This window comes from Trachemys scripta, chromosome 7 (genome assembly GCF_013100865.1).
Source record: "Trachemys scripta elegans isolate TJP31775 chromosome 7, CAS_Tse_1.0, whole genome shotgun sequence".
Classification (NCBI taxonomy): Eukaryota; Metazoa; Chordata; order Testudines; family Emydidae; genus Trachemys; species Trachemys scripta.
This window is the reverse complement of record NC_048304.1, coordinates 439,980-453,436: the sequence shown is the minus strand read 5'-3', so window position 1 is coordinate 453,436 and position 13,457 is coordinate 439,980. Positions and strand designations below refer to the sequence as shown.

The 13,457-nt window shown below is 45.1% G+C and overlaps 1 protein-coding gene across 7 annotated transcripts in view; it reads right to left on the bottom strand.

Annotated features, from left to right (window-relative positions):
• Window positions 1-13,457, bottom strand: part of SETD5 (SET domain containing 5) — a 148,643-nt gene that overhangs the window by 47,935 nt on the left and 87,251 nt on the right. For 6 of the 7 annotated variants that reach the window (XR_004646489.1, XR_004646488.1, XM_034776003.1 and 3 more), the window contains exons 10-16: window positions 11,332-11,449; window positions 10,733-10,842; window positions 10,195-10,444; window positions 9,888-9,971; window positions 2,249-2,512; window positions 1,287-1,607; window positions 709-951 (exon numbers count right to left, since the gene is read on the bottom strand). Coding sequence is in view for 5 of the 7 variants with exons in the window: in XM_034776003.1 (XP_034631894.1) it covers window positions 709-951; window positions 1,287-1,607; window positions 2,249-2,512; window positions 9,888-9,971; window positions 10,195-10,444; window positions 10,733-10,842; window positions 11,332-11,449 (1,390 nt within the window). In the remaining 2 variants the exon portion in view is untranslated. The remainder of the gene's footprint in view (window positions 1-708; window positions 952-1,286; window positions 1,608-2,248; window positions 2,513-9,887; window positions 9,972-10,194; window positions 10,445-10,732; window positions 10,843-11,331; window positions 11,450-13,457) is intronic. The other variant, XM_034776002.1, reaches the window with a different exon arrangement.

Sequence of the window (13,457 nt, the reverse complement as noted above, 5' to 3'; positions counted from 1 at the left end):
AACTAACCCGTCTCCCTGCCCGGATCTCACCCACAGGCTGTCCGCTTCCGAGTCCAACTCCGCAAGAGCACGAGCCCATTCCTCTCCCTTTGCTCTGGGGCTGCCTGCTAGGCACAGGAGAGCCGGGCTCTAGTGCGCTGGATCTCAGAGGGGCCAGGAGAGTTCTGCTAAGGTGCGGAGCACACCAGGCTCTCTAACCCTTGAACTGCTCCCTGAGCAATTCCTCCACGCCTCTAGACACGAGAAGAGAGGTTTCTTTCTCTGCTTCCTGTACAGCCCTGGCACACCCACTCCAAGGGGCACTCTAGCACATTCAGACTCAGACTCCAATCTCCTTCTTTGTTGCTATTTCATTTTTCTGTGAGCTCTGGGAATGGAGACTGAGAACATGCACTAACACACCATGTCCTCACCCTCAACTCCACTGACATCTTACTCTATGCAGTGTTTCTCAACCTTTTTGATTCCAGGGACTGGCTTGATGCCTTTCTAAACTGTCAGGGAAATCTCAGGGACTGGCAAAGAGGTTGCCACGGACCAGTTGTTGATAAACACTACGCTAGAGTATGCAGAAATACGCTGGACAGGGCTAACTCATTGTGACTGCATAGCGACAAGCTTGACATGACAAGCCTTTACAAGCATGCGCTGATGATAATATAACGTGGGTATTGAAGCCCTGACAGAAGAGGAAATGAGCAGACGTACCTTTTTACAGGAGCTGTATATCCCATCCAGCTGAAGAGGCCTTCGACGTCTCTCAGGGATGAAAGGCGAGCCAAAGCGGATGTAGTGTTTGGGTGTGGTACAAATCAGTGGGGAGTGGATAAGACCTGGCAACATGTTGAGGGTTGTTGCCAAAACAGTGGGGTCTGTGGTAATACGTAAAGGACACTCGATGGGGCATTCCTGCTTTTCTGCCTTGTCATTCAGCCATTCTGTAACTAGATACTGAAGAAGAGAGCAATTATGAATACAGCAGGAGCTGGCGAAGAATGAAAGCAATAAAACAGAGTATGTAAGGGCGTGCTGCCCAAGACACCACCACCCCAAGAGCTGAGTTCTGTTCCGCAGGAAATGCACGGAGGTGAGGCACCTGATCTAGCTCATCACAGAGAGCAGCAATGTCCTGCAGGGAACACGCTGGAGGAGAACAATGTTAGCACTGTGCATCAGACTCACTGCAAGTCTTCCAGAGACTCCTTTGGCATGACCCAACCTTCTCTCTAGGGGCCTGGCAGAGCCCACCCCCTCCCACGTTTGATGAAGACTCTTACACCACTTACCTTTTTAGTTTTGGGGTACTTTACTGTGGCTCGGTTGGACTGGGATCCTGCAGCCAGCATCACAGTTGGGTCAGACCCCATCAATTGCCTACTTTCTCCTGGACCCTCCATGCTGCTGACATCTGCAGCAGGTACTGAGCTGATGCTGCTTCCCTCCTCTGGGACAGCCTGGGAGAGCTCGGTCTGCTGGGAAACGGCCTGCTTCTGCCGTCTCAATCGTTGTGCTGAACTGGTCCGATAGCGAGAAAAACGGCTTTTGGGTCGGGGCCTGGAGGGTTTGGCTGGAGCTGGCTTAGTGATCGTCTTTTCTGGAATTGCATCCTACAATGCAAACCACATCATCAGTCTGTGAATTTCTAAGGTTCTCCCCTCTTCTCCTTTATTCTGCACATGGGAATTAGGAATGACAGTTATTTTCTGGCACTGTTTAGCTAGCTGTCAGACTGGACCCCATTAACGCTGGGCTCTGAAAGGGTAGGGCTGGGAATGACTTTATGAATCCTCTTGAAGGGCTGGACACGTTTGTGCCTCAGTTTATTGCTTTTTCTCCCTTTTGCATCTCCACTCTGGAATCTGGAAAAGGGACCGACTGGCACACTCAGGAGCGGTCTCAGCTTCAACAAGACACGTATCAGAAAGCTGCAGCATGAGACTCACCCCCTGCCTGAAAGGAACTGTTGCCATTCCTAAGCACTGATTAGTCCCAGACAGTGATCTGTCCACAGCCCCACCACCACGGGACACTTGGCAATGGGAATTCAGATCCAGCATGGACTTATTAACTGAAACGGTGCGAATACCTTTCTCCATGGCTCCAGTGTCAGCAGCCAGCTGCAGAGCACATTAGTGCACTAAAAGATCCAGACCCTTGGCCATTAGATATTAACCCTTGCAAGGCACCAAAGGGGCTGTGTTGAACTCGCCTTGGTGTAAGCTATGCAACAGCCCTACCTCCAACTTACTACTGACTGTGTGGACCTCCGTGTGTTCACCCCAACATTGCTGCTGCTGTTAGGAGTGCTTGGAGCAGCCCCACTTAAAGCTGAACTGCTGTCTTCAGTTTCAGGAGTCTCCATTTTCACCTCCTCCAACTCAGAAGCCTCAGGGTTAACGATGAATTCGGCATCTGTGCTGCTCCGATCTGATGGTTGCTCTCGTCTTCTCTTTCTCTTCTCCAAGTTTTCAAACATGTGCATAATGGCCTCTACCTTCCTCTCCTCCCGGGACTAGCACACACAAGAATATGTCCAGGTCAGCAATACCAGGCAAGCAAAAGGACAGGAAGAGGTAGGAAAAAGATCAGGAGTACAGTGTTGGGGAGGGGCCCTGGACAGCATATGGTCCACAAAGGTGATGGTGCAGAAGAGGGGAGGGGGCTTATGGATTCAAAGAGAACTGAAATGCCTCATAATGAAAGGAGACTGCTTGAATCAGACTGTCTCAACTGAAACAAGGAAGGGACCAGTCTCCTGGCATTAGCACTGGCAGACTTGTTTGGAGACGAGGAGACCTTTTAAGTAACCCAAACAACCTAACATGTATCTCCAACATGAACAACAGAAGTCAGACGTTTTACTATTGCCTCAGTTGGTATCAGTGGGGCATTCGAGTGCAGAAATCTTAGCATTATGAGAGTTGCTGATGGGGCATCCTTCATGAAGGGCCTTCAACTTTTGTATTCACTGCTTCCCACCCTGCTTGGTCCTACATACCCTGAATCTGTTGATTTTCTGGGCATGTTGTAAAGCCCATCTGTTAATTGATGCATAGACTAAGGCCAGAAGAACCATTCTGACCATCTAATCCAGTGGTGGGCAACCTGTGGCCCATCAGGGTAATCTGATTGTGGGCCGCGAGACATTTTGCTGACGTTGACTGTTCACAGCTCCCAGTGGCCATGGTTCGCTGTTCCTGGCCAGTGGAAGGGGCAGGAAGCGGCGGCCAGCACGTCCCTGCGGCCTGCCGCTTCCCGCAACTCCCACTGGCCGGGAACAGCGAACCGCGGCCACTGGGAGCTGTGGGGGGCCGTGCCTGTGGACTGTCAACATCAGCAAAATGTCTCATGGCTCTCAATTAGATTACCCTGATGGCCTGCAGGTTGCCCACCACTGATCTAGTCCGACCTCCTGCATAACGCAGGCCAGAGAAGTTCCCCAAAATAATTCCTACAGCAGATCTTTTAGAAAAAACATCCAATTTTGATTTTAAAAAAATCACTGATGGAGAATCTATCAGATCCATTGGAATAATTTACCAAGGGTTAAGTATTCTCACGATTAAAAATTTACACTTTCTTGGAAATTTGACTTTGTCTAACTTCAATGTCCAGCCATTGGATCATGTTACACCTGTCTCTCCTAGAGTGAAAAAAAAACATCATCATATATTTGTTCCATATGTTGGTCCTTACAGACTAATTAAGTCACTCTTTATCCTTCTCTTTGCTTAGCTAAATAGATTAAGCTCCCTGAGTCTATCACCATAAAGCATGTTTTCTAATCCTTCAGAGAGACAAGTTGGGTGAGGTAATACCTTTTATTGGACCAACTTCTGTAGATGACAGAGACAAGCTTTTGAGCTTATCAATCATTCTCATGGCTCTCCTCTGAACTCTCTCCAATTTATACATCCAGGATTCCAGCAGCAGTCGCACCAGTGCCTAATACAGAGGTAAAATAACCTCTCGACTCCTAATCGAGAATCCACTGGTTATGCATCCCAGGATCACATTAGCTCTTTTGGCCACAGTTTCTTACTGGGAGTTCATGTTCAGCTGACTATCCACCATGACACCCAAATCTTTTTCAGAGTCACTGCTTGTCAGGAGAGAATCCCCAATCACAGACTTTAAGGCCAGAAGGGACCATCACGATCATCTAGTTTGATCTCCTGCGCATTACAGGCTACACAAACTCACCCACCCACTCCTGTGACAGAGCCCTAACCTCTGTCTGAGTTACTGAAGTCCTCAAACCATGATTTAAAGACTTCAAGTTACAGAGACACTAGTTTAAACCTACAAGTTACCCGTGCCCCATGCTGCAGAGGAAGGCGAAACTTCCCCAGGGTCTCTGCCAGTCTGACCTGGGAGAAAATTCCTTCCCGAACCCCAAAATCGCAATCAGTTGGACCCTGAGCATGTGGGCAAGACCCAGCAGCCAGACACTCTGTAGTAACTCAGGGCACTCCCCATCTCATGTCCCATCACCGGCCACTGGATATATTTGCTGCTAGGAGTTGTAGATCGGCTACATGCCATTGTAGGCAGTCCCATCACACCATCCCCTCCATAAACTTATCAAGCTCAGTCTTGAAGCCAGTTAGATTTTTTGCCCCCACTGCTCCCCTTGGAAGACTGTTCCAGAACATCAGTCCTCTGATGGTTAGAAACCTTCATCTAATTTCAAGCTAAACTTGTTGATGGCCAGATTCTATCCATTTGTTCCGGTGTCCACATTGGCGCTTAACTTAAATAACTCCCCTCCATCCCTGGCATTTATCCCTCTGATGGTATTTATAGAGAGCAATCATATCTCCCCTCAGCCTTTTTTGGTTAGGCCAAAGAAGTCAAGCTCTTTGAATCTCCTCTCATAAGGTAGGTTTTCTATTCCTTGGATCATCCTCATAGCTCTTCTCTGCACCTGTTCCAGTTTGAATTAATCTTTCTTAAACATGGGAAACCATAATTTCACATAGTATTCCAGGTGAGGTCTCACCAGTGCCTTTAATAATGGTACTAACACTTCCCTGTCTCTACTGGAAATACCTCGCCTGATGCATCCTAGGACTGCATTAACCTTTTTTTGCAGCCACATCACATTGACAGCTCATAGTCATTCTGTGATCAACCAATATACCCAGGTCTTTCTCCTCTTCTGTCGCTTTCAACTGATAAGTCCCCAGTTTATAGCAACAAATTCTTGTTATTAGTTCCTAAATGCATGACCTTGCGCTCTGCACTATTAAAATTCAATCCCTTTTCTATTACCCCACTTTTCAAGGTCATCCAGATCTTCTATGGTCCTCCTCTGTATTGGCAATATCTCCCAACTTTGTGTCATCTTCAAATTTTATTAGCACACTCCCCCTTTTTGTGCCAAGATTATTTATAAAAATGCTAAGTAAGATAGAGATTGGTCTTGGGACCAATCTCTGAGGAACTCCACTAGTAACCTCCCTCCAGCCTGACAGTTCACCTTTCAGTATGACGCGTTGTAGTCTCCCCTTTAACCGGTTCCTTATTCATCTTTCAATTCTCATATTAATTCCCATCTTCTCCAATTTAATAATTCCCCATGTGAAACTGTACCAAATGCCTTATTGAATGGAGGTAAATTAAATCTACTGCATTTCCTTTGTCTAAAAGATCAGTTATCTTCTCAAAGAAGGAGATCAGGTTGGTCTGGCATGATCTATCTTTTGTAAAACCATGTTGTATTTATCCTGATTACCATTCACCGTTATTGTCCTTAACTATGTTTCCTTCAAAATTTATTCCAAGACCTTGCATACAATTGAGGTCAAACTAACAGGCCTGAAGTTTCCTGGATCACTTTTTTCCTTTCTTAATAGGTACTATATTAACCATTCTCCTGTCATAGGGTACGACCCCCCCAAGTTTACAAATTCATTAAAAATCCTTGCTATTGGGCTTGCAATTTCATGCGCAAGTTCCTTTAATGTTCTTGGATGGAGATTATCCGGAATCCCCGATTTAGTCCCATTAAGCTGTTTGAGTTTGACTTCCTCCTCAGATGTGGTAATTTCTACTTCCATATCCTCATTTTCATTAGCCATGCTGCCACTATTCCCAAGATCCTCATTAAAAACCGAGATAAACTATTTGTTCAAGAGTTGGGCCATGCCTAGATCATCTTTAATCTCCACCCCATCCTCAGTGCTTAGTGGTCCCTCTTCTGCTTTACTTGTTTTCTTTTTATTTATATGGCTATATTCCTTTCACTATTGGTTTTAATCTCCTTTGCAAAGTCCAGTTCTGGTTGGCTTTTGGTAACTCTCACTTTTTGTCTACATTTTCTGACTTCCGAGAGGTCGCTTTCCTTGCTGATCCATCTGGTCTTTCCTTCCTTGTAGGCTTTCTGCTTTCTCTTAATCACCTGTTGAGATGCTTGTTCATCCAGACTGGTCTGCAACCCTTCCCGACGAATGTTTTCCCCTTGCTTGGAATACAGGCTTCAGATAGTTTCTGCAACATTGACAAAGTAATCCCAAGTCTCCCCCACATTCAGATCCTGGAGTTCTTCAATTGAGTCCATTTCCCTAATTAATTCCCTTAATTTTTGTGAAGTTTGCCCTTTTGAAAATAGGGGGATGCCACTTGCAGATCTATTTTTGTTTATCCTTCCATTTAGTTCAAACTGAATTAGCTCATGAACACTCAGACTAAGGTTGTCCCCTACAACCTTCTATGAGGTCCTCACTACTCACCACACCAATCTAAAATGGCATAATCTCTTTTAGGTTCGGTGACTATTTGGTGATGAAATCTATCAGCCATCACATCCAGGAAAAAATATTTATTAGTAGCACTTATCCTTCAATCTCTAGCTGGGAAGTTAAAGTCTCCCATAATCACACAATTCCCAGTAGTATTTATTTCATTAAAAACTTTAAAGACGTCTCAAATTGGATCCTGGGGGTCTGTAGCAGACCCCAAGCACTATCCAAGGGGAACCTCTGGTATCTTTCTTCCCCAAAGTGATTTTGATCTAAACAGACTCCATTTTATCCTTTCCATCACTTCTAATTTCTTTACAATCTACCTCACCATTAATATACAGAGCTACTCCACCACCTTTACCTTTATTTCTGTCTCTCCTGAACAGCACATTACCCTTCAACCCTTATACTCCAGTCACGACTACTATTTCACCATGTTTCTTGTTATCCCTATAGTATCTGTTTTCGCTTCCTGCATCAGTAGTTCTAGTTCCTCCATTTTGTTACCCAGGCTCTTTGCATTGGTATACAATGTAGTTGTTTCTGCTTGGCTTTGCCCACATTCCTCACCCGACTGGGTAGTCATTCTACTGCCAGTATCGCCTACCTGACTATTAGCCTCATTGGCATTGGCAATATCTTTTCTCTTAATGTCCATTCTCTTACTCACCGTTGTCTCTTTTCTCCATTGCTATAGTCTCTTTCTCTCTTTTCCTCCTGGTCAATATTAGAATCAGGCACAGAGATTACTTGAGCATCTCCCAGTCGTCTCCCCGGAGTTCCTTGTTTAAAATTCTTTTAATCAGTTGTGCCAATCTCCACCTCAGAAGACTATTTCCCTCCCTATTCAGGGGGAGTCCATCCATTGAAAACAGTCTTCTATTCAAGAAGGCCTCCCGTGGACAAACATCCCAAAGCCCTTATTATAGCACCACTGCCTGAGCCATCTGTTGATCATCATAATCTTGTCTTGCCTTCGTTCTCCTCCTCTAGAGAGAGACAGAATCCCACTGAAGGTCACCTAAGCCTCCATTTCTTTAAGTGTCTTCCCCAGCCTGGCAAAATCTCCTTTGATATGTTCTAGCAATAATCTAGCAGTATCATTTGTTCCCATGTGAAGGACAATCAGTGGATTCTTTCTTGACCCCATTAGGATCCTCTTCAGCCTCAGTTCCATATCCTGTATCTTATCTTCTGGCAGACAGCACACCTCTCTGTTTTCCGGATCAGGTGACAGGCCTGGTGACTCTTCTTAGTAGGGAGTCACCAATCACATAGACCTGCCTCTTCCTGGTGTTGGTGTGATTCTCCAGCCTTTCTCCTGTTCTTTCTGACTGCAAGTCCTCTTGTCTTTTGTTCTCTTTTGCAATCTTCTGTGAGTTATCCGGTATCCTCCTGGGGCGCCAAACTCTGGCTCTCCCCATTGACTCTTTCCCTCTTCTTATAGGAATAGCTGCTCTTCTCTTCTTCCTTGCCCTCCCACCTTCTGTTACGCCTGATGCGTCTCTTCTTCATTTTCCAACCCGGCAAACATATTCCTGAGCTCTAGTTCTCCTTCACTAGCTGATCTTTTCCTCTGCCGGTTCTGGTAGTCACATGTTTCCACTGGCCATTTTCCTCACCCAGCAGTCTACCCTCACAGTTCTCCAGTCCAGCTTGCATCTGCGAGTCTTGACATTTCCTTTCAGCCTCGTCTTGCCTTCTCTCCAACATCTGCCTGAATCCCCTACGAAACTCAACCTTCGTTTCAATCCTGTGAATATGACCTACATTCTTTATTCCTACATGTGTGCATTTACATGTACCTGGATTAAAGCACATAGTGTTTGCTTACACTCAGTTTACACAGTGACCCAGAACACCCTGAGTCAGTGACCTGTCCTCTTCATTATTTACCACTTCCCCAATTCTTGTGTCATCTGAAAACTTTACAAATGATGATTTTATGGTTTCTTCCAAGTCACTGATAAAAATGTTAATAAGAGTAGGGATAAGAACTGATCCCTGCAGGACCCCACTGGAAACAAACCCAATCTGTTAAAGCAGGCATTTCGGAGAGGGCTAAAGCATTTTAGGGGAACAGGAAAGGTGGGAGATTTTGAACTGTGATATATGTGCTGGTTGGTGGTAGATACAAGGAGGGATGGAGTATGTACTGTTATTTTCATTGCACTTTCAATTAATGTCAAGGACACATCTCAGGATAGACATCCTCTTGAAGTACATACATTTAAAAAACCTAGTTCTTAGTCGTACAGAAAACTACCATCCAGAAAACCAACCCAGATGCTATAGAGAAGGCACATAGACTACAAATCTTTGGGAAAAATGCAAGGATTGTAGTGTTGGTTCAAGGGTCTCCTCAAAGATCTGAGGATAAACAGCAAGTAACCACACCAGAAAACCATACCAGCTAGGGTTGCAAGGAAAAGGGCAGTAAAAGAGCAAACAGACTGTGTGTTCCCAAAAATCTAAGCAGACTAAGAAGGACTTTTATAACCATGTATGTGTAAAACAAGGATCACTAATAAAAGATGTGGGGAAGACATGCCTCTTAGGGCATTAGCTAGTAACCTTGCAGAAAAGTTGGAGGGAATTCAAAAAAAGCAAAATGATCAGGGACCTGTAGGGATTGATGTATGGGTGTGATGAAAGATTAAAACAGCTAAGTATATATAAGCTTGGCTAGGCTACAAAGGAGGGAGGGAGGGAGGGAGGAGGAGGAAGGAGGCATAGGGACATGATAGTAACCGAACAATATTTACTTTGAAGTGTGTGGACACTAGGGAGTAAGGAGAAATTATTTAGTGACCAAGGAGCTAGGACTAACTGAATGAAACCAAGAAAGGAAAAACATTCTTACCAATTGGATGTTGTAGGCTGTGGGACAGTCCCCCAAAGCAAATGATGGTTGCTAGATTTTTTCATCTCTAACTTGTTGGAGCCTAACCAGCTGTGTACAGACACCCTCGGATGTGAAATCTGCCTGGTTCACCCTTCCTGACAAAATTCAGTGATTTCTGAATATTTGGAATCATGTCACTGAACAACAGAAACAATCAATCTGCCCTGCGTGACTGCTCCATCCTATACACCTGTCACAAAAACGAAACTACGGATCAGAGTAGAAGAGGTACTCACCCGTCTGCTGTGAGCAAGGCCTCCCTGCTCATCCACAACCTCCTCTCTCTCCCCCTCCTCTTGCTTCTCTTCTTTATCTGCAGCCTGAAGAAAGCAGAGAGAAGCCAGGACTCAGAACAGTCACCATTGCAAAATGAAAATATAGAGCAGTTGGAAAATTACCAGGATTAGTTTTGGTATCTCACTAGAGTGAGGCTTAAGAAAGAGCTGTTGCAGTTCTGGTTCTAGAGATATCAGCACCCTGTAGGACCAAATTCCTCCACAGTGACTGACCAAACACCTGGCATTATAAAGTGTCAAATTTTACCTCATTGTCGCTGGCTGCAGCAGGTCCCTCTGGAACCTCCTCTGCTTGCTGGTTGCTGTTCTCATCTGATGCAATGCCCTGCTGTTCCAATTCTAGTTCCTTCCTACGGGCTTTCCGACGCCTTGTTTCTGCCCCCATCATCAGTGTGCCTAGAATAGGTGGAGGTAGGTGTTCTGCAGCATTTGGGTTCCGTTTCTGTACAGGGCAATTCCTGTTCCCCTTGTGACATGCACAGTCCACTTTATAGTTGCTGGTCCAAAACACAAACATATCTGTGTCACTCCTCATTTCTCAGCCCTCTTACAGAGACATTCAATGCATCTGCTACTACAGATCTCGCCAGGTGCCAAAGCAAGGAGAGCCTGCTACCTTCCAGCCTCTATCACTGAAGAGACCAGTAGAACTGGGCAGAATAAATATATAAAAATACAATTCAGCAGATAATGGAGCAAAATGTAAGAAAAGAGGAAGGGGCTGGAGGAGGAGGAGGAGATCTGTGCCAGGACACCAGCATAGGCTGGTGAGATGAGGGACTCACCAGATGCTGTACTCATAGTCAAAGGCGATGGTGACCTCTGTGTCCTTGGCAATGGAGGCGAGCGCATAGATACACAAGTGGATCATTCCATCAGCAATCACATGACGGACCTTCACAAACAAAGCAAACAGAAACTGACACCCCAAGAGAGATGTTCCTCATTCCAAAGGGGGCAGTCTGCTACCAGGAAGGGAGTTCCTGCATGGTATGCTAAAATTACCCTCTCAATTTGCCCTAGAAAAAAGCCTGCTTTGCTGCCCTTCCCCATCCTTTACTTTGTCCTATCCTGGACCACTCCCATGCCCTGACCAGAGGAAACCTACAAGTCTCCCCTTCTCTAGCTCTCTTAGGTCTTCAGGAGAAAGGCCCTGTGCTCCCCAACCTCTTCCCTCCCTGTCCCCCATCTTCAGCCTACAGGCAGCCAAATGGGAAAAAACTGTACAACCCGCTGCTGGTTATCAAGTTCTCTCCCTTTTCTTTACTGACATTACTTGTGGCCACTGCATTCTATTCAGGGCTTGGATGCTCGTGAAAGGGGCTCTACTGAACCAGGTGCCTGCTGGCCTGTGTTTGCACCCAAGAGGGAGCAGGAAGTTTACCTCTGCGTTCGGTGCACAGGAACGCCTGATGAACCTGGCGTCGTTGCCAAAGGTGCGCGCATCCACACACATCTCAACACCGTTGAACTTCGAGTAGAACAGCACAAAGGGGTATGGCCTGCGGAAGTAACAAACCCGTGTAATCCCCCAGACTCAATTCCCACCACAAACAGAACAGCCACTCCTTACTCAACAGGAGGATGAGAAGCAGCTCTTCCTTTGCTTCTTTCACGCAGGCAGTTCCTGCAGCTCCTAACTCATCATACAACAGATCTCCCCAGAAAAAGAAGCGATTTTTATTCCATAAATGAAAAAACACATAAGAACGGCCATACTGAGTCAGACCAATGGCCCATCTAGCCCAGTGTCCTGTCTGCCGGCAGAGGCCAGTGCCAGGTGCCCCAGAGGGAGTGAGCAGAACAGGACAATTTATTGAGTGATCCATCCCCTCTTATCCAGTTCCAGCTTCTGGCAGACAATGGTTATGGGACACCCAGACCATGGGCTTTGGTTCCTGATCATCTTGGCTAATAGGCATTGATGGATCTATCCTCCATGAACTTATCAAATTCTTTTTTATACTTTTGGCATTCACAACACCCCCTGGCAATGAGTGCCACAAGATGACTGTGCACTGTGTGAAGAAGTACTTTCTTATATTGGTTTTAAACTTGCTGCATATTAATTGCCTCGGGTGATCACTAGTTTGTGTGCTATGTGAAGGGGTAAATGACATTTCCTTATTCATTTTCTCCACACCAGTCCCGATTTTATAGACCTCTATCATATCCCCCCTCAGTCATCTCTTTTATAAGATGAACAGTCGGTTTTTTTACTCTCCTCATATGGAAGCTGTTCCATACCCCTAATCATTTCTTGCCTCCCCAGGTGTACTTTCCCAATTGTAATATATCTTTTTTGAGACGGGGCAACCAGAACTGCACAAGTATTCAAGGTGTGGGCGTACCATGAATTTATATGGTGGCATAATATTTTCTGTGCTATTATCTATCCCTTTCCTAAAGATTCCTAATGTTGTTAGCTTTTTTGACTGCTGCTGCACATTGAGTAGATGTTTTCAGAGAACTCTCCACCATGATCCCAAGGTTTCTCTCGAGTGGTAACAGCTAATTCAGAGCCCATCATTTTGTATGTATAGCTGGGATTATGTTTTCCAATGTGCATTACTTTGAATTTATCAACATTGAATTTCATCTGCAATTTTGTTACCCAATCATCTGGTTTTGAGATCCCTGTGTAACGCTTCCCAGTGTGCCTTGGATTTAACTATCTTGAGTAATTTTGTATCATCTTCAAACTTTGCCACCTCACTGCTTACCCCTTTTTCCAGATAATTTATGAATATGTTTACCACCACTGGTGCCAGTACAGATCGTTGGGGGACACCGGTACTTACCTCTCTCCATTTATTCCTACCCTTTGTTTCCTATCTTTTAACCAGTTACTGATTTATGAGGGGACCCTCATCCCATGACTCCTTACTTTGCTTAGAGTTTTTGGTGAGGAACTTTGTCAAAGGCTTTCTGAAAGTTCAAGTGCACTATATCTACTGGATCACTCGTGTCCACGTTTGTTGACACCTCAAAGAATTCTAGTAGATTGGTGAGAAATGATTTCCCTTTACAAAATCTGGGTTGACTCTTCCCCAACAAATCATGTTCATCTATGTGCCTGATAATTCTGTTCTTTTACTGTAGTTTCAACCAGTTTGCTTGGTACTGAAGTTAGTCTTACTGGCCTGTAACTGCTAGGATGACATCTGGAGCCTTTATTAAAAATCAGCGTCACATTTGCTATTCACCAATTATCTGGTACAGAAGCTGATTTAAGCAATACATTACATACCACAGTTAGCAGTTCTGCAATTTCACATTTGAGTTCCTTCAGAACTCTTCAGTGAATACAATCTGATCCTGACTTATTACTGTTTAATTTAACAGTTTGTTTCAAAACCTCCTCTAATGACACCTCAATCTGGGACAGCTCCTCAGATCTGTCACCTAAAAAGAATGGCTCAGTTGTGGGAATCTCCTTCAACTTGATCTGTGCTGTTTTGTATCTTTTTTACTTTTCTATGCATGGCACAACTGCAAGACTCCTTGTGG